Source organism: Lycium ferocissimum, chromosome 4 (assembly GCF_029784015.1).
Source record: "Lycium ferocissimum isolate CSIRO_LF1 chromosome 4, AGI_CSIRO_Lferr_CH_V1, whole genome shotgun sequence".
In the NCBI taxonomy this organism is placed as follows: domain Eukaryota; kingdom Viridiplantae; phylum Streptophyta; class Magnoliopsida; order Solanales; family Solanaceae; genus Lycium; species Lycium ferocissimum.
In genome coordinates this window covers 42833304-42861189 of record NC_081345.1, presented here as the reverse complement: position 1 = coordinate 42861189, position 27886 = coordinate 42833304, and the positions used below count along the sequence as shown (strand labels likewise).

Sequence of the window (27886 nt, the reverse complement as noted above, 5' to 3'; positions counted from 1 at the left end):
AATCAATGACATTATGTCTGGCAAATCCACAATTTAAAGCAGCGATCTCTATTCTCGTCAGTTAGTTTAGCTAATAAATTTTTGGACATAATCTCTGCAGAAATTTGTTTATGGTTAGCAAGTGCAGCCTTTATTCGCACTAACCTTTAGCTAATGAAAATAAGGCAGATGCACTGCATGTCTGCATCCTGACAATATATAGAGATCATTACTAGTTCACTAAAATTGTAGGCTGTAGCTACAATAATCATCGTCAGATGAATAATTAGCTTCAATTCCTGTAATTAAAATAATAGTAATGTCTATAAATGGAACTTGAGAGGATTTAAAACCGAACATCCCTGGTCATTTACGGAAAAGTTTCCTTTCTGTATCGACCAAATAATTAAGGAGGCATGCCTGCTATTTCACTGAAGATGGAAAAAGATAAAAGTGAATTCATTGGCTCAACTACTAGTGAATAACAAACGAATAAAAGCATCTGATAGCTGTAAACACTCAACCCTGAAAAAAGTGTAATAAAGAAGAGAAACAGCATGTAATTACACCAAAATAAACCTCTAGTAACCTAGAAGAGATTGATAGAAAAAGAAAAAACTCAAATGAAAAATTCAGCATTCTGTAAAGGATAATACACTCAACTGACTGAGCTCAAAATCTCTAAAGCCTCTAATGGTTAGCATAAGTAGAAAGATATATCAGCCAACACCTAAGTAAAAGATGGAAAAATCTTTGGAGGAAGTAGAAGAACACAGAATGTTCATACTTAGTGACTGAGCTCATCATGGTAGAGAAGAAGCCCCACACAGGGGATGCTGGATAACTCTTGAATGCAGCACTAATGGTGTTTTAGGGAGTGTGTGTGATCATACTCGGTCTAAACTTCCATACTTGCTTCTGAACTGCTCACTGATTTAGGCGAGTTACCAGGGGAAGGTAGCTCAAGAAACCGCCTTTTCTGGGCACGTGGCGGGAGATGTTTTGCAGGTTTTCTGGATGATGGAAGAAAAACACCAGTACCACCATTTGGAATCCTTCGGGGGCTTAAAACCATTGGATGCACAGGAGCTAGCATAACTTCTGGAGCTCTAAGGAAACTCCATTTAGGTGTCACGTCCATTATCTTATAACCATTAGCTGCTCCATTTGGAGTCGAATATCGTGTTGGGACACCGGGTTGCCATAAGGTCATTGCTTTAGTCAGAGGAGGGATTTGATCTGAGACGGAGCTATTCATCTCTGTTCTTACTTTGAAGAATGTAATAGCAACTCTTTTGCTAGCTGATGAGCACAGTGCATGTCTGGCCATATCAGCACTGTTTCCTCTCATGACTAAAAGAGACCTGCCAAATATAGAACGAAATGTAGAATGTCACCATAAGAAGAATCGCCGTTTGATAAAGACTAGCATGGCCTTTCTTTCATCATGGAATTGGAAGAATGACAAATCTCCCATGTTAACGAGAAAGACTTACGACAGGAGGATAATCAGAATTTGTGAATACACATACCCTTCTTTAAGAGAAAGCATGAATGATCCTTTGTATTTCCCATCACTGTCACTTACAAGGGCTCTACCAAATGCCATCATTGATTCAGAGAGGAGAAGGGTAGACACTGGCTGGTCCAAATGAGGTGGTTTTAGGAAAGGCTGTGAATACTCCCCCTACATAAGCCAGCAAGAAAACTTTTACGCTCCACCTTTTACCAATCAAAATGAATTGAGGCCAACATGAATCTGGCATAAATATATATTAATATAAACCTCATCAAAGTAGTTGATGATGCAGCTGTTAGGTCTTCTACTTTCTGATATTAGATTCCACTGAACCAGGTGGTCTATGACACCTTGTAGAAGAGCTGGAATTGGTTCAATGTTACCTGAAGGTTGATATTTCCCAGTTAAGCTTTAAGATAAGTGTAAAAGGTGACAAACGATAAAGAAATATTCAGAAACTTTTATGAATCCAAGTGTTGCAACAAACATAGATATGCAAAGAGGCACAGCTTTTCCTTACTTTTAAGACATGTGGCCTCCTCTTTTATTTGTCCGAAAATTGGGGTCCCAAGTTGAATCATCTCTCTTTTGTTACCCTTCACTTGCTGGTTGAATAAAATAAAAGTTTCACCTAAAAGGCAGTCACAGGCAATTCAGGGTGGATATCGAAGATAAAGAGGTCATTCTGAAGAACACTGATAGAAAGAATTAGACAGTAGTAAAGAGTTTCTTTCACTTCCACTTAAGAAGTATGATGTCTTATAAATGAGAGGAGTACGCAACTTATCAAAAAATAAAAAAAAATAAAGTAATAGAAATTGTATCGAGCTTTTGGTGATTATATAGTTCACAATAGAAGGAAAAGAGAGGTAATCAGCATAGACCTAAGCACCAAGGATAAAACAATAGTTTTCTGCCTACATGTGTAAAAAAAATTCACTCAGAAGAAAGTATTCATGGAAAAGCCTATCATAGTAAGCTAAGGCTACTATAATGACTCACAAAGCAAATCAATTCCCAGACCTGCTCGAGCAAACCTTCGCCTCAAAAAGGAAACAACACTAAGTATAAAAGTGCCACGAATCACAGGATCCACCTTTGAGATCACCATTCTGGCCAGCAACACGAAGTTCGTTCACAAGGTCATATAGTTTAGAGATTTCATTTGGAGTAAATACGTCTTCGAATAACTTCAGACCTCGTACTACATTCACCTGCCAGTCAAGATTATGGAATCTTAAGACCTTCACAACATGGATCGAAATTGGATTTAAAACTGAGTGCCACCCTTCACATAAAGCATGCAAAATAACTTCGATTAAGGACTCACCATATGCCCTTTGACTGGCTCCTTTGACACAAACCCCTTTGTCATCTTCATTTGGGCATGCCTTGCCTCACAGTTCTCATGGTTTGAGCAGAATTCAACACTTTCTAGCAACGGCTGTATTTGGGATCCTGTAAAATGGAAGAAAGCATTCAAGTACTTGCATTCAGAATGATTGTTGTCCTTGTAAAACACAACATAACCTACGATGAGCTCAATCAAATTTCTTGGCAATAATATGAAGCCTTTACACAGACAAGCAATACCTCTTTCATTTGCAATTACTACCATTAGAAAGTCGCCCTTATCTCTAACGGACTTATTCTACTCTATACTTTCCTATTAACAAACTTCAGGAAAACAGAGAGGACAGTAACAGCAAAGTTTACTAATTCAATATCTAAAATCTGAGTATCTCAGATGAATTTGACTAGCTTCACTTGACCAATCCGCCTTCATTTTAAAAGCGAAAACGATTTGAGAAAACTAAGAACTTTAATCAATCAGTCCACTTTGTTTGGCACGATTATTTATTAAAGTAGACAAATTTTAGCTGACGATCAACTTATACTAGTACCCCTTTTTCTTAATCCACACCTACAATGAATCATATTTTATTTTGTGAAACGCAGATTATAACAGAGTTAAACGTGGCTTTAATAGTAGTATGAGTAATTAAGCGGGAACATTGTTGACTATATTAAACTGTGGTGGGATAAAAACAGAATTTAAAATTCAACACCACAGCAATTAATCATAATCGGATGTGAAAGGAATTTTTCATTGCCCCAATTTCGAAATTTGGAGGAGCAAAATTTTGTTTGAAATCTCTAAACTTGGAAGAATGAATCAGATGTTAATTAAGCACTAAACTCTTTCATCGAAATATTAGATTCTGTACGGAATTTAAGCGGTTAATATTACTCTAGTAGTAGTACTCTTATCTCTCAATTTATATGTCACTGTTTCAGAGAGAGAAAAATCCGAACATAGAAGCTTCATGTTTTTTGAAATAATAATTGGAAACAAGGTAAAAAGTTCTATAAAATCACTATAATTAACGACTCGAAATATTTAAATGACCTATGAAAAAATTACGGTCAAATAAAAGCTCGTTTGAATATCGAAATCAGAAAGGATAAAATGGGACGGAGAGTATAATTTACCACGTATGTCTAATTTATGTGACACTTTTCGCTTTTCAAGATTTAAACTACCTGAACTTTGACTAACAATTTAAGATGTATTTATGGGAAAAGTTACAACTATAAAACTTTTCAGGTAGTTTTCAAATATATAAGTTTTAATATTAAAATATTGAGTTAATCTAATCTAATTTAGTCTCGAAAAGTGAAAATTATCACTAATTCCATTACTAGTATACTCAATAATTTAATGCAACTTACCTGTATCAGTGATGTCACTCTCAGGAGAATCATCTCTTGATGAATCTCCATTTTCAGAGCACTCCACGGAATTACTGCTTGCCACGTCACCATTCACTTCCGTACCACACTGTTTCGGTACCTCTTCTCTCTCCTTCATCTTTTTCTCAGCAACTTTCCGTAAATCAAGAGTAACCTCAGCAATAGAACAGTACTTTTGCATCTGAAGAATTGGGATCCAATTCAGTCTCCTTCTATGTATGCTTGCAAATACCGATTCATACTCCGATGATCTCCCTCCTTCAAGCTGTGTTATATGGTTACATAACGCATCTATTATCGCATTTGCAGCTGCAAACTCACCCCTAAACCACGCTAATATTGCATCCTTAGCAAATGTCTCCGATACCATTGCCGGTTGCACCACCGGAGTCGCCTCCGCCGCCGACGGCGTCGCTAACGGTACTACACGGTGGTGTCCAGCAACGGCGACAGCTGGCGCCATAACAATCAACTAATAAATAATAATGTTGAGGGTTGCTCAGTTGGGAAATCACCTTCACTCAACGCCAAAACACTATAGATCCTCGAAAATGGGGTAAGAGACTAATAATGATGAATAATAATCTGTCAAATAAAAGAAATTCAAAAAGTTTTTGGCTAGTCGTTGGAATATTTAGTTTGAAAGTTTCGAATGGGTGAGTTAGAATAGGAGAGATTGTTAAGTGTCGTTGGAATATTTCAGGCGAGATTTTTCTGGCTTAGCAAAGAGGAAAATGTACGAAAGGAAAAAAAACAGAATGAATGATTTAGAAAGAGAGAGGGATTTGTTGGGAGGATTTTGTGGGAAGGGGTTTTGAGTATTTAAAGGAACGTTCATGGGTGCTGACACTCCGTACAGCGTGCGCCAGGTGTCATGAATTATACTCGAATATCTTGATAGTGAAAAAAAAATATGGTGTAATTTTATTGCTACGGTCAAAATTAAGAAATTTAACTCGTGAAATTTTAATTGTGCTACATAAATTGAAAGCGAAAAAGTAAATTTTTTAAAGAAAAATGCAAATGACAATGACAAAATTTTGAAGTAGGAAGATTGATCACAGTTACAGGGTTCTTTTGTTTGACTAAACTTACATTTCAATCAACGTAATCAATCATAATTTTCTATGAATAAAAGTATTTTAAGCAATAAAATAATTGGTAGACTTTAGATAAAAAAAATGTATACTACTACCATATTTTTAAGAGAGTGAAAGTATAGCAATACTAATTAAAGCAACAGTAGTTTGGTGTTTACACAAATAGTTACAATTAGTTATTAATTCGTTCTAAATCATTTAAGTAGTTTTCCTCTTTCCCTGTTCACCAGCCCATAAGAAAAAAAGCAAGGTTGGCTGGCCGCATCATTTAAAGACTGAAAAGATTATTAGTTATTTAAAATGGTGTCATTATGGAGAAACTAATAAAAATGTAAAAATAATATTGTTTTATATATTGCACATGAACCACCTGGTTAATTGGGATTTGGAAGCTAATGCCGCCGTGGGCCAAAACCCACATGCGAGGAAACGCAAGGAATAATCATTGATTTTTCCTGTTTTATTTGGAAAAGTAAAAACTTTTGGATGGTAAGAAGCAAAAGAAGGAGAAAGGAAAGAATGTCAAGAGTTTATTAAGGGAAGATAATTAATCCTGATAGAGGAAAAGCAAGATGATACTATATCTTAAGTAGGCAATTGATTTGACAAAATGGGCAATTGAAAATTTTAAAATTGGATCACTGGTCAATCCTGGGCCTTTTTATGATGTCAAAATTATACCGCTTTGATTTAATTATTTAGTAGTTTTAATTTAGAGCAAATTGTGCCAATATTTTGTGTAAGTTGCTAATGCTAGCAGTAGTAGTTAGCACCACTACTATTCTAAATATGTTCAATAAGAATTTTAAGTTAAAAGACTGAACAATCTAATGAACATTTTGCCTTATTCTTGTAATTTAACTTGTTATAACATATTACTTATTATTTAATTTAAGTTATTGATTAATATTTAAAGAGTGACCTACAATTACCTGCTTGTGTAAATATCTATACTTGCATATTATCTTGATCTCATGTATAATATTAATGTTTTCATGGAACTCAAATTTATTGCGACTTCAGGAAAGAGATATATATGCTCCTTTATATGACTTGGCCAACGAATATGCTAGAAGCAGAAATGTTCTACTTTTGAGTTCAATAGAATGTTCTCTTTCAATAATTGAATCATTTATTCTTCTCAGCATTAATCTGACCGTTAGAGAAAATTAAAGTACTCATTAGGTGTGAAGAAGAAGTTTTAGTTTCTTGAAAAATGTTTGTAAATGGTCGGTTCACAAAGGGAGTAGTTGGTTAAGAGTTAAGACAATTAACAGCTATTTAATTAAGTTTTAAATGAGTAGCGTATCTTTCATCATATCCATTTGTATGATTAAATAATTCTACCATGTGTTTTAAAGGATCCGAAGTGGCAACGTGTCCCCTTAATTACAAATGTGAATTATGCTTATACATGTTATTATGTTGAAGACTGCCAACTAATTGTAGCTGTTTCTATCATATGTATATGTCTATGTATACAGGGGCGATTTTATGTACTAATTTTGGATCGCGAATGACATACGATCTCTCCGTAAAACTAGATTTTTATATATATATATTTTTTTTAAAAAAAAAAAGAAATTGGTGTAATATTAACTGCAGGAACATATGCTTTTGTTAAGGCGCTAAATTTAAATAGACTTTAGTTGAATATTGAGTTATTTACCTGTATGCCTGGATCAATTCCCACTTAATATATTTTTCCTTCTTTTTTTCTTGTGGTGAACCCATGCTCTAGCAATTCTAGATTCGCCTCTTATGTATATATACACTCAATTCCTTTAATTTAGGACAAAACCTAAAGACATTTTATCTTGTGCATATGTGTGAAAATCATTTTCATCTCCCAACTTTGCTTTAAAAATCAAACTCCCCCCTCAACTTTAAATAATAGTCATTCTACCCCCTTTATCTTAGCAATGTCTATTTTACCCTTGACATTTTCAATCTTCCATCTATGTAATACCTTTTTATATTATATAATTTTTTTATTTTTTTTGTAAATTTATATTATAAGTAGAATAATCCTTTTATGAATTTATCACAAAATCTAATGTTACTTTTTGTTATTGATATTTTAATACACACACATGCATAGTACCTATTATTTTAACATATATATGTATATGTATATTTAAGTTTCACTTCTCTCTTATTCTCTATTGTCAATATATAAATGAGTTTGGTTGTTACTATTGAAATATTTTAAATTATAATTTAAAATTCATTTATAATATAAATAGATGATCTTTAGGAATTTGTCATAGAATATACCTCTATTTTTATTAATTATTTTGTATTATCTACATTGAAAGATATTTATAAACTTATTATTACCGGTTATTTTTACTTGTATAAATAAATATAAGAGTTTTGATTATTATTAATAAAAAGAAATTATGATTCTTCTCATTTATTTCATTATAAAATGGCATTAAGTTATATACTCAACTAGTATTTCTCACCTTTTTTTTTCCGTCTCAAAAGTAATATTTGTTTTATAGGAAATCTTTTACATAGATTAAAGAGATAAAAAGAATCATGATTTTAATGAAGTAAAAGTAAAAAAGACAAGTTGATAATGTAAGGGTAAAATAAGAATTTAAAAAAGTTAATTAGGATAAAGAGGGGAGAATGACTATCATTCAAAGTTGAGGGGGGAGTTTGATTTGTAAAGTAAAGTTGGGGGATGAAAATGATTTTTACCCTAAATACGTTGATAAAAGAATATAAGAGTATCTTTCTCTTTTTGTTAGGAGTAAAGTAAAGACTGACTAGCAGAGCCTTGTGATTTTTGGCTGAAAATAAAAGGGTCAGAATCAGATGCAGAGTAAGAGATAGAAGAGGAAATGATCAACAGCATAAAATAGTGAATAAAGGACACTATCAAGTGACCAAATAACCATTGAACACTCCCACTTTGCAACTCCAAAGGACACTATTACTCTCATAAACTCCAAGAGACCCCAAATAATGTGTAAGCAATACTTGGCTTCCAGATTTCAATAATTGATTATTCAGCTTAGCTAGTTACTCCCCCGTCCCATTTTAATTGTCTTTTTGGCAAACAAAAAAAAAAAGTTGTCCCAAAATAATTGTCGCCTTAGGAATTTAATAATTGTTTTCAACTATAGTGCTCAATTCTCAGAAACATCTAATAAATAGGGGTAACTTAATAAACTCTATCTTATATTTATTGTTTTTTTAATGTACGTGCAAAAAGCTAAAACCACAATTCAAACGGAACAGAAGGAGTACAAAGTCAAAGGACTTAAGGAGCAAGGGTAAGGCTACCCGGATATTGGCGATGATGATCAGTTGAACACTCTTCATTAACAAATTATGTAGTGTATGGTCAGGCTGGAGTTTTGGTTGATCGACGACAAAGCTAATAGCTTGTTTGGCCAAGCTTCTAAAATCGGCTTATTTTGAAAAATGTTTTTTCCAAAAGTGCTTTTCAAAAAAATACTTTTGGCGAAAAGCAATTTGTGTTTGGCAAATTAATTTTAAAAGTACTTTTGAGCAACTATTAGTAATTGGCCAAGCTTTTAAAAGTGCTTTTAAGTGTATTTTTCTCAAAAGTACTTTTCAAAAAAGTGCTTTCAAGCAAAAACTATTTTTTTAGCTTCTGAAAAATCATTTTTGCTACTCCCCATGAGCACTTTCTTTCTCCCAAAAGATTGGTCAAACTTCACTTTTTTAAAATAAACACTTTTGAAAAGAAAAAAACAAAAAACTTGGCCAAACAGGCTATAAATCACGAACGACGGGAATGAGCCGAACAAAATTAAATGAAGGAAGCATAACATGGCATTTTCTTTTCAGAAAAGGGTCAAAATTACACTGAACTTTCATAAATAGTTTATTTATACCCTTCGTTATACTATTGGGCCAATTGTACCCTTACCATTATACTATGGGCCAAATATACCCCTGAACTTTCGGAAATAGTTTATTTATACCCTTCGTTATACTATTGGGTCAATTGTGCCCTTACCGTTATACTATGGGCCAAATATACTCTTGAGTTACACAGTCTGCCACGTGTCACAATCACAATGGCCCAACCCACTTTCTCCTATAATTACACCCAAATTAAATTAATCACCGGATCTGACCCGTCACTTTATTTCACCCAACCCATTTTGTTTATTTCAAACCCAAATAAAGTACTCGTACCTGTTTTATTTATTTCATTACAGGTTTCGTTTCTGTAAAACATGGTAGTATACAAAATGAAAACCCAAATAAAAAATTTCACCCCTATAATAGGATCGTTACAGTAACAAAAGCAAATTTATCCTTTCTTCATAGAAATGAAAACAATGCAAAGAACTCAGGCAGAGGAGAAGAGAAAAGAAACAGAAAAATCATTCTATCCCAGGAAATCCATCATGGAATAGTCGAGCACTTCTCTCGACTTAATTCATCAATGGACCACTAACCAAGTAGCTCGCTTATTGAAAATACCAACACATACTAGTCATCACTTAATTGCGGCTTCATGAATCACCATTCATGTGACGATTAAAACCAAAAGTCATCGTGTTATCCATAATTTTATGATCCTTCATTTTTGGGTTTTCATTTTGTATGCTACCATGTTCTACGTAAACAAAACACGTAATGAAATAAACACAACGGGTACGGGTACTTTATTTGGGTTTGAAATAAACAAAACGGGTTGGGTGAAATAAAGTGGCGGGTCGGATTCGGTGATTAATTTAATCTGGGTGTAATTATAGGGGAAAATGGGTTGGGCCATTGTGATTGTGACACGTGGCAGACCATGTAACTTAAGGGTATATTTGGCCCATAATATAATGATAAGAGCACAATTGACGCAATAGTATAACGAAGGGTATAAATAAACTATTTCCGAAAGTTCAGGGGTGTATTTGGCCCATAGTATAACGGTAAGGGCACAATTGGCCCAATAGTATAACGAAGGGTATAAATAAACTATTTCTGAAAGTTCAAGGGTAATTTTGGCCCTTTTCCGTTTTCTTTTTATATGGCACTTTATGATGTCAACTCTTTTCTTTAACTACGCATGTTTTAAGCAATTTAATACTCCCTATGTCCCAATTATTTGATATAATTTTATTTTTAGTGTGTCCCAAAAAGAACTATGCATTCTATATTTAGAAATAATTTAACTTAAAATTTCTCCTTTTACCCTTAATGAAATGATTTACAACCACACAAATATATTTGGATTGTTTTAGACCACAAGTTTCAAAAGTCTTTCTTTATTTCTTAAACTATGTGCCTAATCAAACTATATCACATAAATTGGAATAGACGGAGTATTATATTTTATGAAAGTCGTTATTTATTTTACTTTTCTATACTCTGTAAATTTTATTAAAAGAGAATTTGGTAATCTCAATCAGAAAAGAATATTTTCTTGAATCTTTTGACTCTCATTTACTTGGGGCGTATATAACGATACAATAAGTAATGATGGGGGAGGACCAAAGGGTTAATGACCGACCTTTCCTAATCCTAATTATGTTTCTTATTAATGGTCGATAACTCTTAGGGGTCGTTTGGTGCAGTGGCGGAGCCAGAAATTTGATGAAGGGTATTCAAATTTTCTTATCAATTCTGTTAAGGGTGTGCAAAATCAAATATATACTCATAATAAAAACATTTAAGTATATGTGCAAATCGTAATTTTCAGGCGAAGGGTGTCTTGACCGACCACCCTTCACCTAAGCGCTCCACCCATGATTTGGTGCAGTGGTATAGGCAGGATATCCCAAAGACTAATTTTTGTACCGACATTGACATTTTGAGAAAGTAAAATTGTGAGTCGTTGGCTCCTAGCATGACTCTATGGTTGCAAAACGAGTCAACTGTAGCCTCATACTTCAACGCATACGAGAAGCCACATAAATAAAAACAGAGAAGTACAGACTTGAGGTTGTGTTTTCAAATTTTCCCTTTTAATAAGTAGCGGAAATAAATAAATAACAAGAATAATAAGCTTCATGAACTATTTAAAAAATTGTTTCTTATGGATTCACATGGATTGATCTTGCTACAACGCTGTGCTAGTTAATGCTGCAAATATGTTCAAATAATATGAGCTTTCCAGATCTCCTGCCTCAAATAGTTTCAAATTAATTTCCCATCAATCAAGATAGATATTTGTGTCAGTAGAGTTTTTTTTTTTTTTATACATTTCTGTTTGACTTGGTGCTAATTCTACAAGTAAAATTAAGATTGTATGATTACTTGGACAGAAGTATTTAATCCTAAATATTAATGTAGAAACTTATAGGTTTCTCCTTGTGAAAGTAAATGTGCATAACCACGACTTAATTCACCGATCATCGGGAATCCTTACGATACAGACAAATTTCCTTTGTCCGCGTCCTAAAAGGCAGGGTGATTTTTTTGTACTAAAAAGTCCTAGCCGATTCTATTATGATGAAATGAACTTACGTTTGTTTATAGGTTGGTAATAGGGCTTCAAGAGATGATTAAGTAATGAACATAAGGTTAACTACCACCTCTTATAAATGGATTTTCTAACATAGGCACTTCTCCTGATATGATCTGAAATAGAATCTGGAGAATAAAAGTTGGGAACATCCCAAATATCACAGAACTCAAAAGGTCAAACATAGTCGTCTTCACGAAAGCAAAGGGACAGATGGGGATTCTTTTATTCCTCAAGTTGTATGTGCTAGTGCTCTCTCATTCTTTATCTTGTACCTAACTACAATCACTATAAGACAATATACTTTTGAAAGATTCAAATGCCATCATTCCTAACTACAATTGATGTAATTATTAATCAGATAAGGGACTAAGGGTGATCGGGAGATTTAAGACAAGCAGTTCGAAATTAAATATGTACACATGTACGTAAATAACTTATATAGGGGAAATTTCAATTATAAATAATTTATGGGTCAAAATTACATATTCATAACCCATATTTTAAATTACAAACCTACAACCCAACATTTCATGGCCCAACTTGAATATTCACCTTTATACAACAATATACAACTTTATACACCTACTGTAGGCAATGTACACACCTTGTATAAAAGTGTATAATAATATATAAGACTAGTATACAATATTGTACAACAATATATAACTTTATACATCTGCTGTAGACAATGTATAAACTTTATATAAAAGTGTATAATAATGTATAAGACTAGTAAAAAACTGAAGAGCAAAAAAATGGCTATGGCGGGTAATTAAAAAAAGATGGGCTAAAACGGGTAAATATTTTGCCATATTTAGCATACAGTGTAAAATTCCCTAATATATATATATATATATATAGGCTAACTGATTTTGGCGAGTAATTCACGAAAATTTTCATAGTAGTGAGTACTCTACTTTGCCCTCAGTTTCCATGAATGACTTTCAACTTCCTGAGCACGGATATTTTCCAAGCCCACGAGCTTTAATTGGGCTAGGAAGTTGGAGCTGTAGCCCATTTTATTAGCCAGTCAAGATATAGGGGTTCAAAATCATTTTTTTGCGCGGGTTGTCCTTCATTTGGGGTGCTCTTTAATTTTTGTCCTTTAAATTGGTGGTCTTTAAGTTTTGCCTACAAAATTGATTCTTTCTTAAATTTTGTGTTCATTTTTGTTTTTCACATTTCAATTTATCTGAAATTATTTAAATTGAATTAGAATTAAGCACATAAATAACATAACTTTTCAAATTCTTCAAAAAGAACATTGTTTATTACATTTCTACGTATGAAAAAAAGTATGTTATGAAAAGGAATATTCCCTAAATCAGGGATTCAATGACATCCATATCTTTTATTCTTTATCTCTCATTTTAAGGGATAAACTCATCATTTATCTCTCTTCTTTGAAGTTTAACATCTATATTTTTCACTTATCTCTAATTTTCAACCAGTATATATATTCCATCTGTTATTTACTCATCCCTCCATTCTTTCATTTTCCCTTCTTGGTTGGCTCAAGTTACAGAGAACGTATGGAAGGTAGGGAAAAAATTGTGCCAATATGAACATCGTTAAAGTCAGTAACTTTGAATATATTAGATGTATAAAGTTTGATGACTTTAAACTCCAATCACACGGATCATCCATATATACAAGATAATACCTATAATATACAGAATATAATTTATTATACAACTTATATTATACTACATACAACAGATAATCAATTTATGAAAGGTATATATAATTTTTTATAAAGGGTGCAATACAATTATACCAATAATATCTATGTATACAACTTATTATACTACATTTAGCAAAATTATATAAGTAATATAAATAATATAATTAGTTTATGAAATAAAAAATATTCCACTTTCAGACTGTGAAGGAAGTATGAAACAGAAAATATTGTGACAACGCAGTTACAGGGATATAGAATCCCCAGTAAATAATAGGTAGATAATGTCCTAGGATTATTATTGCCGCTTCAGCTCCTAGGATTATTATTGCCGCTTCAGCTCCTAGGATTATTATTGCCGCTTCAGCCTTCACGTACAGTGGGTTTCCTTATATATAGGAAATTGCATTACGATAGAACTCTTAATTAAACTGCTATGAAATGTTCATTGCATTTACATGTTATTAGTATGTAAATATTTTTATATTTTTGTCTACCTACGTTCTTTTCCCCAACATTTTTATGCGGTAGCTCGATGATGGTTAGGCCTTGGCCTGTGTAAACTGAAGGAAATTTCTTGGGCCCAAAACCAGGAAAGCAACATAAACCTTCAAGAATTGGCTGCTCGAGAATGGCAGATTTGGGCCAACAAAGGAGCACATTTTCTAGTTCTTCTAACAATGCAAGATCTCATTTCTGTATAGCAAATTATTAGGCCTAAGTTTTCTCACAGTAGAGTAGTTTAAATTAATCTTTCCTTAGCTGAAAAACAAAAATAAGTTAGAGATTTATAGGGTCATTTTACAAGAGGGTAGTCACTTGTTAATCATGGATGATCTAAGCTAACTTTGGCATTACAAAGCTATACACATCTCACAGTGTAACAATTTTTTAGTCTATTGATGTACCCTTTAGTTAGTATCATTTTTATTAAGTTGCCAATTAGTGTTTATGATAGAAATTACTAGGATGTAATTATGGATTTGATTGTGTAAAAAAAAAAAAAAAATCCACCTTGTGTATACAACTTAAACTCATGTTGTGAATGCGGGGCTAAAGCTGTTGAGGGTATCTCTTGAATCCAAAGCAATTCTCACCAATGTTGTTCCTGACATATACCCTGTGTCATCTTGCTCTGATTGTCTCTGCTCACTGAACTATTTTATTCTTGTACTAAAAAGCTAAACTATATTATTTTTTTCAAATTTTCTTAGCTGATCACCATATGTCTAAATGTTAGTTGTATCATTACCTCTTGCTCCCTGTGAGCAAGAGTTTTAGTAGTTCTTTTAATTTTGCACTTAGTACTAGCAGAAGCCAGAACTAGTTGGTTTAACATAACGATCAAGACGAATTGCTCGACCAATCATAAACGATAACTAAATAAGCAAATAAATACGTAATGATTTTGCTTTCAATGGAGACAAATAACACCTAATATTTTCTCTTCATTTGTCTAAACCTTAATAACACAGATACAGTGGAAGGTACATATATTCAGTAGAATAATCTATCTGTCACCATCTGCATTCGCTGTTACACGTGATGAACAAAACTACAATTTTAAGTAAGTGGTGACCAGCGAAAAATTCATCTGCTCTGGCACCATCTATCATCAACTTCAAAAGAATCAAACACATATGTGAAATTGTGAATGGCATAATATACAACTCGTGCAGAGTATAATATATATAGAATACAACTCATACTCAAAACAAACAAATATTTTTATACACGCAAACCTTAAAAGTTCATTCCCTTTCCAATACTCAAATCTTTCATATTTCAAATACACACGTACGTATTTGGTATCAAACCACTATTTTTAGAGCACTCAACCAATAAACGATTTCACTTTATTATCAGAAGCATAAATAAAATAAATATAATAATAGATTCTTCTTCCAGTTCCGATTTTTTAATTTAACGAGGAACAGATGGCTGCAACTTTCCATCACCACCATGATCACCAGCAACAATAGTAGTAGTTCTCATTTTGAGCTTGGCCCGATTGATAAAGTGAGAAACTCTATCATTAAAACTATCTCTTCTTGTCGTGGTCCTTTTAGCAGTAGCAACATTTTCAACAGCAACAAAACTTGAATTAGCCTTTATCTTGTTCTTCACCTGATCAATATAATTAGTGAACTTTTCATTACTAGCTGCACCACTAGTATTATTATTACCATAGCCACCTTGAAAATTCACCCCTTTCGGTCCCTGATGAGTGTTTACCGGGCCAGGCTTTGTGGGCTCGGGCTGCTTGGCATTGGTGCTGTGATTGTAGTCTACGAGTATCTTGTTTGAAGCATCGGCCCGATTATCAGATATCGGGCTCTGTGTGGTCATTGGGCGGGCTGGAGAAACCCGACGTCTAAAGGCCTTGAAAATATTTGGACATGTTCCTTGGGACTGGATTTCTGATTTGGTGGTGCTCTGATTTTTTGCCATTTGAGAAGTACTCTGTTTCTTTGCGAGATGAGATTGGGAAAACAGAGGATAGATGAGGATGTTTTCAATGAGAAGAGATTAAGGATATATATATATATATATATATTGGTACTAATTAAGACTGTTCCTTAATCGCTAATCATTAGGACTCTATGATGTGAAAGGATAAATACAATGAAGGCGAAATTTCCACTAGATATTCTTCATGGGCCATACTTAAGAAGTAATTATAAATATGATTTTGGCCAACAGCCAACAGAGGATCATATTCCTCACGACTTTGTCATGCTTGCCTTTTTTGACAAAAGGATGAATTCACCCAATGTTAGCTAGAAAGCACAGTTTGGTATAGCATGTAATCAAGGCGGATTCAGAATTTGAGGTTATAAGTTCTTAGAGCTAGGGGTGTTCATGGTTCGGTTTGGGTCGGTTATTGGTTAAAACCATAACCAAATCAATTTAATCGGTTTTTAAATGTCTAAAACCATAACCAAACCAAGTAAAATAATAACCGGTTTGGTTATTGTCGGTTTGGTTCGGTTTTTCAATTTATGACTAGCCGTGACAATTCAAATATTTCTCTCGTTACATTCTTCAAATTTCTTATGAAGGCTACTTTTATCACCGATAACTTTCATTGAGGGAAAGAACGTTGTGGCAATGTAAAATGAAAAGAGATAGTAGGGTTTTTACTTTTTACCATAACGACTTATTAGAGTTGACATTGTTGATATTCTTTTAAGACATGGGCCTTAAAAATAAGTAGACCAAAATTAAATTAATAATTAAAAGGTATAAAATATCTTTAATTATTTATGAAAAGTTAATATTATACATATAAATAATTATAAATTTTATGTATATAATTATCGGTTTGGTTCGGTTATTTATTCGGTATTTTATAATAACCAAACCAAATATTATCGGTTTTTTAAATTTAAAACCAAACCAAACCAAACCAAACCAAATGTCGGTTTTTTTATTCGGTTTGGTTAAATTTTCGGTTTGGTTTTGGTTTTAACCAAAACTGTGAACAGCCCTACTTAGAGCGATCACAAATTAGTACTATAATAATTGGGTTCATACTTAAATATTTAATAAATTTCTTAAAATACATATACATGATTTCTATAAAAATTAATGAGTTTTGCAAATCTAAATACAAGCCTCTAGATCCGCCCCTGCCTCTCTAATCAGGCCAGAATAACCATTTTTTTTTTTTTTTTTTTTTTTAAATGGTGTTAGGTTACTATCAAAATTTTAGTTTTGATATTTACTTTATATAGTTTTAAGCGGTCAGTGTTGTGTGTTTATACATGCTTATTAAAAAAATATGCGCATATAAAATGAAATTTTCTGCGAAATTAATACACCTATATGTGTAACAGTGCGCAAGTAACTAAACATAAGTATAAAGCCATAAAGGTAATGGCATCAGATTCGAAAGGGTAGGGTAGAAGGGTGTTTACGTTTCGAAGTCTTAAAGTATAGCAAGACTATTAGTAGAAGAAAAAACACGGGATTATTAGTTGTAAGAATCGCATATTTTGAGTTGAAGACAACATTTTTATCCTTAATCGAAAGGTGAAAGGTCAAAAATCTACTTTGGGAAAAGTGCTACAAATATCATTCATTACGAATTTGAGTAAAAAATACTCCTTCCGCAATTAAAGTTTTCAAATATACCCCTCTTAACGGAAATCTCCAAATCCCCCAAAATAACTCGATTCATTTTTTAAACTCGTTTCATGATTTAACTCGACCCAACTAAATAATAACCCGATTTGATTTCTTTGAGAGAATTGGAGGAGAATAAGGGAATAATATGGGTTATTAGTTAGTTGGGTCAGGTTAAATAATGAAGCAGGTTTAAAAATGAAATCGGGTTATTTTAGGAATTTGGAAATTTCCGTTAAGAAAGGGGTATATTTGAAAACTTTAATGGGGGAAGGGATATTTTTTATCCAAATTCATAATGGAGGATGTTTTTAGCTCTTTTCCCAAAGTAGAGGGGTATTTTTGACCCTTTTCCCTACTTGAAATCTACATTTAAATTGAGGGGATTTTAGTGAAGAACCTTCCCCTTAAATAGATCCTACATAGCTCGAACCTAAATTAATCGAGTCTAATATAATAAACACCTACTAATATTTATTCAAAGATTAATTACTCTCTTTGTCACAATTTATGTGACATCGTTCTAATTTAGAAAGTCAAATTTCTTCATTTTGACTGTAAATTCGAACATATAATCTTTATTAAAATCTACATATTTAAAACCACGCAAAAAGTATTATAAATTTCAATAATTAACAATTCAGAATTTTATCGGTAGATGGAAAATTTGTGATTAAAAGAAAGTTGGTTCAACTCTCAAAATCCGATGGTGCCATATAAAATTGAGATGGGGGAGTAGTAATAAATTGACCTTAAACTTGTCCTCAAAAGTCGATATCAAATTTAAACTTTACTAGTGACCTATTACACACCTAATATATTTAAAAGTGATATTATTTAACCCTAACACACATATAACCAGTCACATGGTGGGAGATATTACATACTCTCTCGCCACATCAACGCCATGTCAACATCACGTCAGAAATCTTTTAATCTTCATCTTCTTCCTCTCTAATCTCTACTCTCTAACGGAACCAATGAACTACAAAATCAAGAAAAAATTCAAAATCAAAACTTTATATATCAACCAACAAAGTGGCCAAACAAGAAATTTGAGTGAAAAAAGTGCAATTTCATATCTCTATCGGTTGAAGCAGACAAATCAGAATCCTAAATTTGAAAGAAAAGAAACTCAAGATTAAGCAAATTTGTGAGTGAGTAAGGAGATAGAGAAAGAGAGAGATCTGGAGAGAAAGAAAAATGTGTGACTTTTTTGCTTCACCCTTAAATAAGACTATCTGATGCAAATTGAGGAAAGTGAAGATCATGAATTGGTTTATGACTAAACCGGATTGGGACCCGACTTGGGTTGATGGAGAAGAAGCTGAGATTATTAATGATGAAATTAAAACGGAGACACTGTGGGGAAAGTTGGTCGCCAGCTGGTGGGTCATTGTCGGAGACGAGCTCGTCCGAGCTCCGGCGATGGTGGAAGTGAAGAAGAAAATGAGGGGTGGGGTGGGGATTACAAAAAATTGAATCTTACAATTAAAAAAAAAGGAAAATTAAATAATACATAACCAAAACGCGTCTCCTTTTTTATAATTTTTATATATTGAGTCACATCAGCTCTCTGGGGGTAAAAAAATATCACTTTTAGATACATAAGGTGTGTAATGGGATGACATGAAAGTTTAAGTGTGATATCGACATTTCGAGTATAGTTTGAGAGTTAATCTATGTCTTTTGCCTAATTTCCAGCTATATAGGTCTATTTTTCCGGAAAATGTTTTCCTCCATACCAACACATCCTTGATGTCTCCCATTTGATTGAGTATTCAAACCATAGCTGAAACAATAATAACGTGCAGCCGTTATTCCAGAGAACATAGAATTTGTTTGGCTGTATTAGAAGGGTGCTATTGGTTTACTAGTTTAAATAAAAACTTTTATGGCGATTATAAAGCATTAAAAATTTGTTAGGCAAAACTTCCTACCTTTGTTGTTTTTCCTTTTCTCTCTAATAAAAAATGAACCACAGAAAATACTTATCTAAATATCATTCCCGCCTTGTTTTGTTGGATTGTCGCCTACTAATGAATACAAATATGCTGTCTTAGTATTAGAAAAATAAAAAAAATTAGCAGGCGTACGTTTATGTCTTCAATGAATACTCCCAATAGTGATATTCAATGAAAAATCATTTTTGCAACTGACTATGGACATGTAATTGAAAATGGTTTCTAAATGACTGAATGGAAATTATTATAATCTTCGCCTCATAAATTAGTTTTGCTGAGTGAATTAAGCTCACTCTTCATTTTCTTAATATAATTATAAGTTAGATCCATCCTTATTTTTGTTTTATTCAATGTTGGACTCCAGTGTTATATTTTCCATGATCCAAATATACAACTTTGAGCGTGCAGAAATGTGTTAGCTTGTCCCACATTAATTGAAGGAATGAGTTGTTTCTTTATACAATCTTGGATGTGTTAGATACACAATCCATTTTCTTGGCAAACAAGCATTCAGAGACTTCTGATGGAATGGAATTAAACTAAACTCTACAATAACCTTGCGTTAAATTGGATGAGTTCTTTAAATTAAATTTAAGAAATTTTTATTCTTTCCAAATAACTCTCCAGCTTTCTTAGAAAATTATTCTTGCTTATTGTAAAGCCAAATTAAGTATTCTCGACGTTGAGGTCTGAGTCAAGAACCAGAAATGATTGTTAAGTGTTAGCCTGAGTATGTAAAACAGAAGCACAATGGAGGATAATTGCATGAATGGAGCCTATACATCATAACGGCATACAACTCTCCAATTTATGACTAATTCCAGCTCAATACTATCTACAAGTTAATATCCGAGTTTCAAAAAAGGTTAACACTTATATAAACCTTTGCATGAGCTATTATTAGAACCAGAAATTTGATTGTGTGAGCGAGAAAAAGATTACTTCAGCAGACAATTCAACAAGGCAGGCAGAGAATCGGCTTTCTGCTCATCCATGTGTGCTGTTACCTAAGGCTATGAAACAATGTGCAGATCAATGACGAAAAGTTTTCACAACCTGCTCGATCCGTCTCCTACAAAGTGGGCAGTTTCCCAAGTGTGAAGAGCACGTCATGCAACAGCACATATGACCACACCTGCGAAACAAACAGGTAAGTGCACCTTTAGTATCCCGCCAGCCACTAAACAATAGATAGATATTGAAAGAATAATAGATGGAACAAAATGCTCCAATTCTGCAGCTTTTCCTTGCATTCCTCTATTCTTACCCCTCAAAGTCCTCTAATTTTATTGTGCAGTGTGTTTAAGTGGATTTGTCCAAAAGGGATGAATCAACCAAGCAGCAAAACACTTGAGCAGCATTGGAAAATAAAATCTCATGACAAGTCTGGGAGACGCTATTTTTTTTCAAGATTTTAGTTCAGCGGCCTAAACATGGACAAAAAGGAAGCTGAGCCGTCATTGATTAAATCAAATGAACTCAACTATTCCCCAATAAGTTGAGGTGGCTGCATGAGTTCTCCATATCAATTCCGCTCTATTTAGACATTCCATTGCAATACTAAACAATTTGCCTTTTAAGATCTTCGTTCAGGTAACCTGGTTTTATCTGAATTAGTTTTATTTTTTCATCAGTAGTTTTATCTGAATTAGTTGGTAATGCTTATATGAACTCTACTTCTATAGTGATTGGTTAGTCTAAACCACATTGGCACGTGATTCCTGAAAATTTCGGAAATTTTGCAGCATAGTAATGTCCCGAACATCTAAATTATTGAACAGGTAATGATTGAAGATAAATGGTCAGAAGGCATCTTGTTTATGAAGAGCATAACGACGGAAAAGAGAGGAAACCAGTTATCAACCTGCTATACCGGTTATTTATTAGTTTGCATAGCATCTTAGTTAACATCGTTCACCCTCTAAAGCCTCAGCTTCAACATGGCAACAACTTATTGCTTGCTATAGGCAATGGACCAGAAACTAGGGACAGAAGATTTGAAGTGGGTTGACAGAGGAGAGCATTGAAACCGCATTTCTAAATGCAAGAACCAAATGCCCTTTTTTCTTTAATAGTACAATATATTGAAGGCATATAAAAAATTACAGAAAATCAGAGGTAAGTAAAAGCTTTGGTCAAAGGGTCTTACGGGACAAAAACTGAGTTGTATTCCTGCTCTAGACATATAACGCATAGATCTGGCATTAACTGGTCCTTTTTATTATCCACTCCATTCTCAGCTGTAGCATTAGAACCTAAAAATAGAAAGGAAGCAAAATAAAACAATTTGACTGCAAAGCAACCAAAAGGTTGAGACATCAAGATAGAAGAATGTAAACCAAGCAATCTACCTTCATCCTCATGTCCTGCTCTTTTAGCAGCAGCATCAAGAACTCTGCACCGGCAAGTGTTTCTCAAGTTTAGGATTATCACCCAAAAGAAGGCAAAACACAGGAAAAACAGAAAAGACAAAACTGTCACTTGAAATGTACAGAATTGCACCAACATCAACGGAAGAAAATGAATTGCTGCACAAATATATCTCAAGAAGTTCAAAGCCATAAGCATTACGATATCTAGATCACCAAAAAAGATAACACCAGAACTTTTGGCAAGCTCACTTCCTAAAGCAGATGAGCCAACCTTGCAGGATTGGAAATATTAAGGGGAAAAGAAAAGAAGCAAAGTTTCGTTACTCAGGACTATTTTAAGCTGATATCGGACTAACCAACTTAATCAATCTGAACCTCATTAAAAATAAAAAACCTATAAGCCAAAATGGAGTTCAGCTCACTCCTAGAATCAAGGATTTACCAATGAAAAGTAATACATATGTAAGTCATATAATCAGTCTACTAACATCAAAAAATGCACAAAAGTATGATATACTCCACTTTATCTTTCCTAGTTGAGTGGCGGTACAGGTAATAAGGTGGGAAAATATTAAATTTGTAGGTAAAGTAGAGATGAAGTTCAACTATTTTGAGAATTTGAACTTTCCTTGAAATAGATGTGAATGCAAAACTTGTTATTTTTGTAATTTTGCTCTTGCACCTTCTTGATGTTGCCATCATTGTTAGTACCATTGTCATATATGTATAGAAAAAGGGAAAAATGCACCTAGATATTTTGATTGGTTTAATAAGCTCCATTAACTGAAGAACCTCTAACACAAAGCTGTTTTAATAAAGCAATAGTTTACTGATGTTATCAGGAAAAACCCTGTATAGAATAAGTGTACCAAAAATTAGAGAATTCCATGCTTCTCTACAAAAGATAACAAATCATCTATACTAACGGGGACCCCATGGGGGCACCAAAAGTCGTATTCCACCCCTTCACAACTCTCCTATTTCTTTCCACCAAAATACTCATTTAAGTGGCATGGATGCTAAATTCCAAGCTATTCGCGAAGTTGGAAGGAGGTAAAAACCAAGAAAAATGCCTTCATCTGAAAAATACTAGGTCACAAATATTTTAAGGGACTAATGTTCATCTTAGCCTGCTACAAATTTGCTTATCTATGAATTGGGTGGTGCAGTTTGGTGTTTGTGGCACTAATCAAATTCTGTATTCTTAGTAAGTTACTTCATTCTCAGGATGGATGAGAACTCAATGGACTGACAACATCCGAGCAATATACACATGTATAGATATTTCTTGGGCACAAACCTCGCCGTGATTGCTGGCCCCAGAAAACATCCATCTCTCCCATGTGGAAAAGAACATGCATATAAGGATCTTCTTCCTCATTTTATTAGAATTCAGTATAACATGTCTTTCTCAACTTTTTTAGTAGAATTCAATATAAGATGTGGTCCAAGCCCATAACAAAATAGTGTATTTATGTGTACTGCCCCCGGAAAAAAGTCCATCTCTCCCATGTGGAAAAGAACATGCATATAAGGATCTTCCTCATTTTTATTAGAACTCAGTATAACATGTCTTTCTCATCTTTTTAGTAAAATTCAATATAACATGTGGTCCAAGCCCATAACAACATAGGGCATTTATGTGTAAGGGCCTGATAACAAGTAAAGCCTAAAGGTTTTTCTGTCCCTATCGTTGGTATCTCCAAAACCATGTCTCGTTTCTGCACACAGGTGCATTTTGTGAGTGGAAATGGAATATGCCATTGTTTATATGCATCAAAAGCTCCATGTATTTTGTCACCAACTCACCATAGGTAATTTCTCATGTCTTGTCACTAAACTCTAATGCAATTGATGAACAAACACTTCATGAATATTTCCCCATAAAATTCATTTGCGAAGTGCCCATAACTCAGAAGGAAGGATTAGTAAGGGAAAAATGGAAAAGAAGAGCAAAAAAAAAAAAAAAAAAAAAAAAAAAGGGCAGTTTTAGGAGTCTTGGGTTAAACATACCTCCTGCGCAATTCCCAGTGACGCTTCCTTTCCATCACAAAATGAAAAACATGCTTCATAAGTAGATATACACCGACGGCAGTAAAGCCCATTGAAGCATACTTGTACCACCTGAAAGGAAAAGAACTTATCAATGCTATGTACGAGGCTACCGCCAACAATTCCTGGGGGCGCCTTGACATACTCATGGGGGAATTGATATGTTGAAGCAAGTTATTTCACGAACTTCCATTTTTGTAGACAAATCTTTGTTGAATCAAATGTGATAGTGGTAAGGGTACTTCATACAGATACTACGAAATACATTATCAACCTAATTGAAGTAGAATGTACAATTGTCAATGACTTTGAACATAACAGTTGATGCGGGCATGTGAAGAAGTATGTAAAATTACTAGGGGAAGTATACGGGTGGTTACAGTTAGAAAGTAAAGCATATCAACCTTGCCCATCTCCCAAGATTTGCAATGAGCTGGTCAATAGTTTTATGAGAGATATAAAACGGGCCTTTGTGTGGTCGCTGGACCCGAACTGTCCCAATGTCATCCTTAACAGCCTGATACAATCACAAAGGAATAGGAACTTATTACACTATACAAACAGATCTTATATGCACCCAGACCCCATGATACACACAAAGAAGGGTCGACCAGTGTTCAAGCAGAGTAATGTAGTAGAAGTGAGCAATGAATACTTAAGTATAGCTAGAGTAATCTTGTAATATTGGATGCATTTTCATCCTGTTATTTCCTTGATATCTATTTCTATTCGATATTTACTATTTTATTTATTAATTTCACTTTAAACTATTTCCTACCAATCAGTTTAAACTATTTCCTACCAATCAGGTCATGATGACCATGAAAAACACAAGGAAAGACAAATTACAAGCAAGTGCAAACTTTGGATGCTTGCTTCCACTCAACTGCAACAAAAGAACTGGGTCATTTTATATATTTCGAGGATGCTAATAGGTCTTGATATGTATTTTATGTGATTAAAAAAAGTTCACTATTTTACCATTTAGTTGAATTTCTGTAACTCTTGGATCATTTTGAGTTTGTTCTAGAATTCAAATCCTTTCTAGAAGTCTCCTCTTATTCCTTTTTTATTTTTTATTTTTTTATTTTTAAATTTTTACCTCTTTTCCCTTCCAAGAACCACAATTAGGTGATGCAACAAAAATCTCTAGAAACTATTACTAAGAGTTACCTTACAGAAAATAGAGAACTATATAGAAGTGGCAAGAACTAATAAGTATATAGAAGGTGTTTTGTTTCACTGTAGCTGTCATCAATTTTATTTACAGATAGTGTGAGGAAAACAGTTTTTGATAACATCACTGTTAGGAATACATAGTGAGTGAGTAATCAATAAGCAGACAGAGAGTTGCTATTAGCATCATCTGAATTCTGTTAATTTGTCTTACTCCCTTCTACGGAAGTGTTGTAGCTATTTCTGCTCAAAAGGTATATCATACCTCGCCAACAACAGTCAAAGGAGTACCAACTGGCAGCACACGTTCAATCCTCTTCACTCCAAGCATCTTCAAAAGTAATCATCAGTTAATTAACTTCAACAAAATACAAAAGAACACGGTCACACATAAACAGATATGCAAGTGACTGGGGAGAGTGGGTTCCTGCAATGCACTACCTTCTATGCTTACGAAGCTAGTTAAAATGGCTTCGGCCTCCTCCTTATGAAAATAATAGGCCACAGTCAAAGTTACCATCAACAAAAAATTTAGAGATCAAATATTAAGCTGGGAGAATATTGCATCTCTGCCAGCGGTACCATTTTAAGAAGTTCTGCTATTCATCTGACCCAACTCCTGGGAGCTACAATCAAGGAAGAATAAGGTGCTATGAGGCCAATATAGGGAGTATTCTAGGTTGATCAGAAGACGCAGAGTTTTATCTAAATACAATTACAACCTGCACTATGACTGGTTGTGAAAAATAGGGGAGGAAAAGGAAAGAAGACCAGACTGCTCGCCATCTCCATGGGAACTATTTATTACACCCCTTTTGTTTTACAATTGGCAAAGAAGATTCATCTCTTAACCCCTAGATTTTGGAGGAGAAAAATGTGGAGAGGCATACTCCTTTCCTTTTCTTTAAGGTCCTCTCCATTTCCTTTAGTTCTCCTCCTCTTTATTCACTTAAAGTGAACTATACAGTGAAACCACACCCAAGCATGAACATGGCTTACACGCTGAACAACAGTTATATGTCAAAACAGACCTTAAGACCTTGGAGATAATCCAATGTCCCTCGCACAAATGATCGCCCCGCTTCCTCAAAGACTTCACTTCCAACTGTCAGTACCAAACCCGTGGCACCACGACCACCAACTACAAAAGTGCGACCTGTTCCATCGTCCTAGTACACAAGTCAAAATATTAAAAATTCATAGATCAAAGTACTGCAAAATTCTTAAGAATTCATTTATACAGCCTTCAGCATTATTAAGATAGAAATACAAGAGGAAGTCATTCCAACCAGGTACCACGGAACTTCTTTACACATCGAGAGCATCAAAGCAGAATCCTGTATCCAAGAGCCTGCATCATTGTGTTTCAGAAAATGTTGTTCGGCCTGTAATAGTATCAAAGAACATTTAATAGAACATCACTGAAAGGAATACAGATATCTTATGCTATTATTTAAAGACCGAGATAACATACAGTTTCTTCCACTATCACGCCTCGTAGACCACTGTACTCACAGTTAATTGGTGTATCTGAACCAACCCTTCCAGATATAGTAACCACCAGAGGCAACACCTTGGATGCAGTATCTAGTAGTTGTGCTAAAATAGGAGTACAAAGATCATTCAAGGTTGAGAGAATTCACAAACAAAAGGCAACAACAAGATATATAACTATCCAATAGTAAGTTCTAAAATCTAAAATTCATAATGATTGTGACTGAATTACAATAACACATACTATATTAATCATCCAAAACTTCTATCCACAAACGACACCATTTTTACACCAAAGATACAAGGAACACAATATATAACACTTGTTATGGTAAGAACATACTAGCACGAAAGTGTAACAGGTTTAGTCCTAAACCCGTCTTTCTGTTCTCCCAATGGATACAAAGTTAGTTCTTTTTATATAAAGTGGTTGAGTTTTCTTATAAACTATGAAATGCAACCTTTGAATGCAATTTCGATGTCTACTAAAAGAACAACTAAGCCATTCATATCTTAAAAAAAAACAAAGTTACTTACCAAGATCCTTCAATTGATTAACCCTTGTAACGGATTTAAGCACTTCAGCATCTCTGCATTAGGACACATACAAATTCACAAGCAATGAAATTCGAGAACCACAAAACAGTAAAATAACGAAAAAGACAATTAAAACAGAGGTATAAAAAACCTTCCACTGCTCCTTCCGAGAAGATAAAGTGCGGCTGCACTTAAACAGCAAGATAGCCCGCCCCATGGAGCCATTTCCAGTAGCACCAATAAAACAAACACAATAGACAGGGATAAATAAAACCTAAAGCTTGACCCTATTTAATGAAATCCGAAACTTATATAGAGCAATTACGAGAATACAAAACGGGGCATGTCAATTTGGATTTGGGACTGTGAAACTGAAGAGAGAGAATTTATGTGGAAAAAAAGGAAAGGGATTAGAATAGAATAATTATGAGAATTTGAAGATGAAGACAGTGCATAAGATGCCAAGAGTCGTTGAGAGGGTGATAGGGAAACTTCAAAGTACAGTTATGTTTGATCCACCAATGCTTTTTATCTAGTACCTGTAGAACACTTGAGACCCAACTCCATAATCCAGCCACTTCTTTTCCTTTTTTCTGATAAATAAATAAAGAATTTTGTTTATATTATTGAAATTGAACTAAATCAAATTTAAAATCTCTTGTAAATCATATGG

At 33.9% G+C, this 27886-nt stretch overlaps 2 protein-coding genes across 2 annotated transcripts; both read right to left on the bottom strand.

Moving 5' to 3' along the window:
* Window positions 1-425: 425 nt before the first annotated feature.
* On the bottom strand, window positions 426-4715 carry LOC132054072 (RNA demethylase ALKBH10B-like). The gene is made up of 7 exons (XM_059446144.1): window positions 4232-4715; window positions 2829-2956; window positions 2595-2712; window positions 2019-2129; window positions 1766-1881; window positions 1512-1666; window positions 426-1343 (listed from the first exon to the last, which is right to left on the bottom strand). The coding sequence occupies exons 1-7, from the start codon at window positions 4713-4715 to the stop codon at window positions 878-880; spliced, it is 1578 nt and encodes a 525-aa protein (XP_059302127.1). The 3' UTR covers window positions 426-877.
* Window positions 4716-20324: 15609 nt separating this feature from the next.
* Window positions 20325-27761, bottom strand: LOC132053094 (E3 ubiquitin-protein ligase SP1). Its single transcript, XM_059444938.1, has 11 exons — window positions 27365-27761; window positions 27214-27266; window positions 26657-26781; window positions 26472-26567; window positions 26214-26351; window positions 25448-25513; window positions 24411-24523; window positions 23968-24078; window positions 21934-21977; window positions 21732-21837; window positions 20325-20717 (listed from the first exon to the last, which is right to left on the bottom strand). The coding sequence occupies exons 1-11, from the start codon at window positions 27436-27438 to the stop codon at window positions 20615-20617; spliced, it is 1029 nt and encodes a 342-aa protein (XP_059300921.1). The 5' UTR covers window positions 27439-27761; the 3' UTR covers window positions 20325-20614.
* Window positions 27762-27886: the final 125 nt, after the last annotated feature.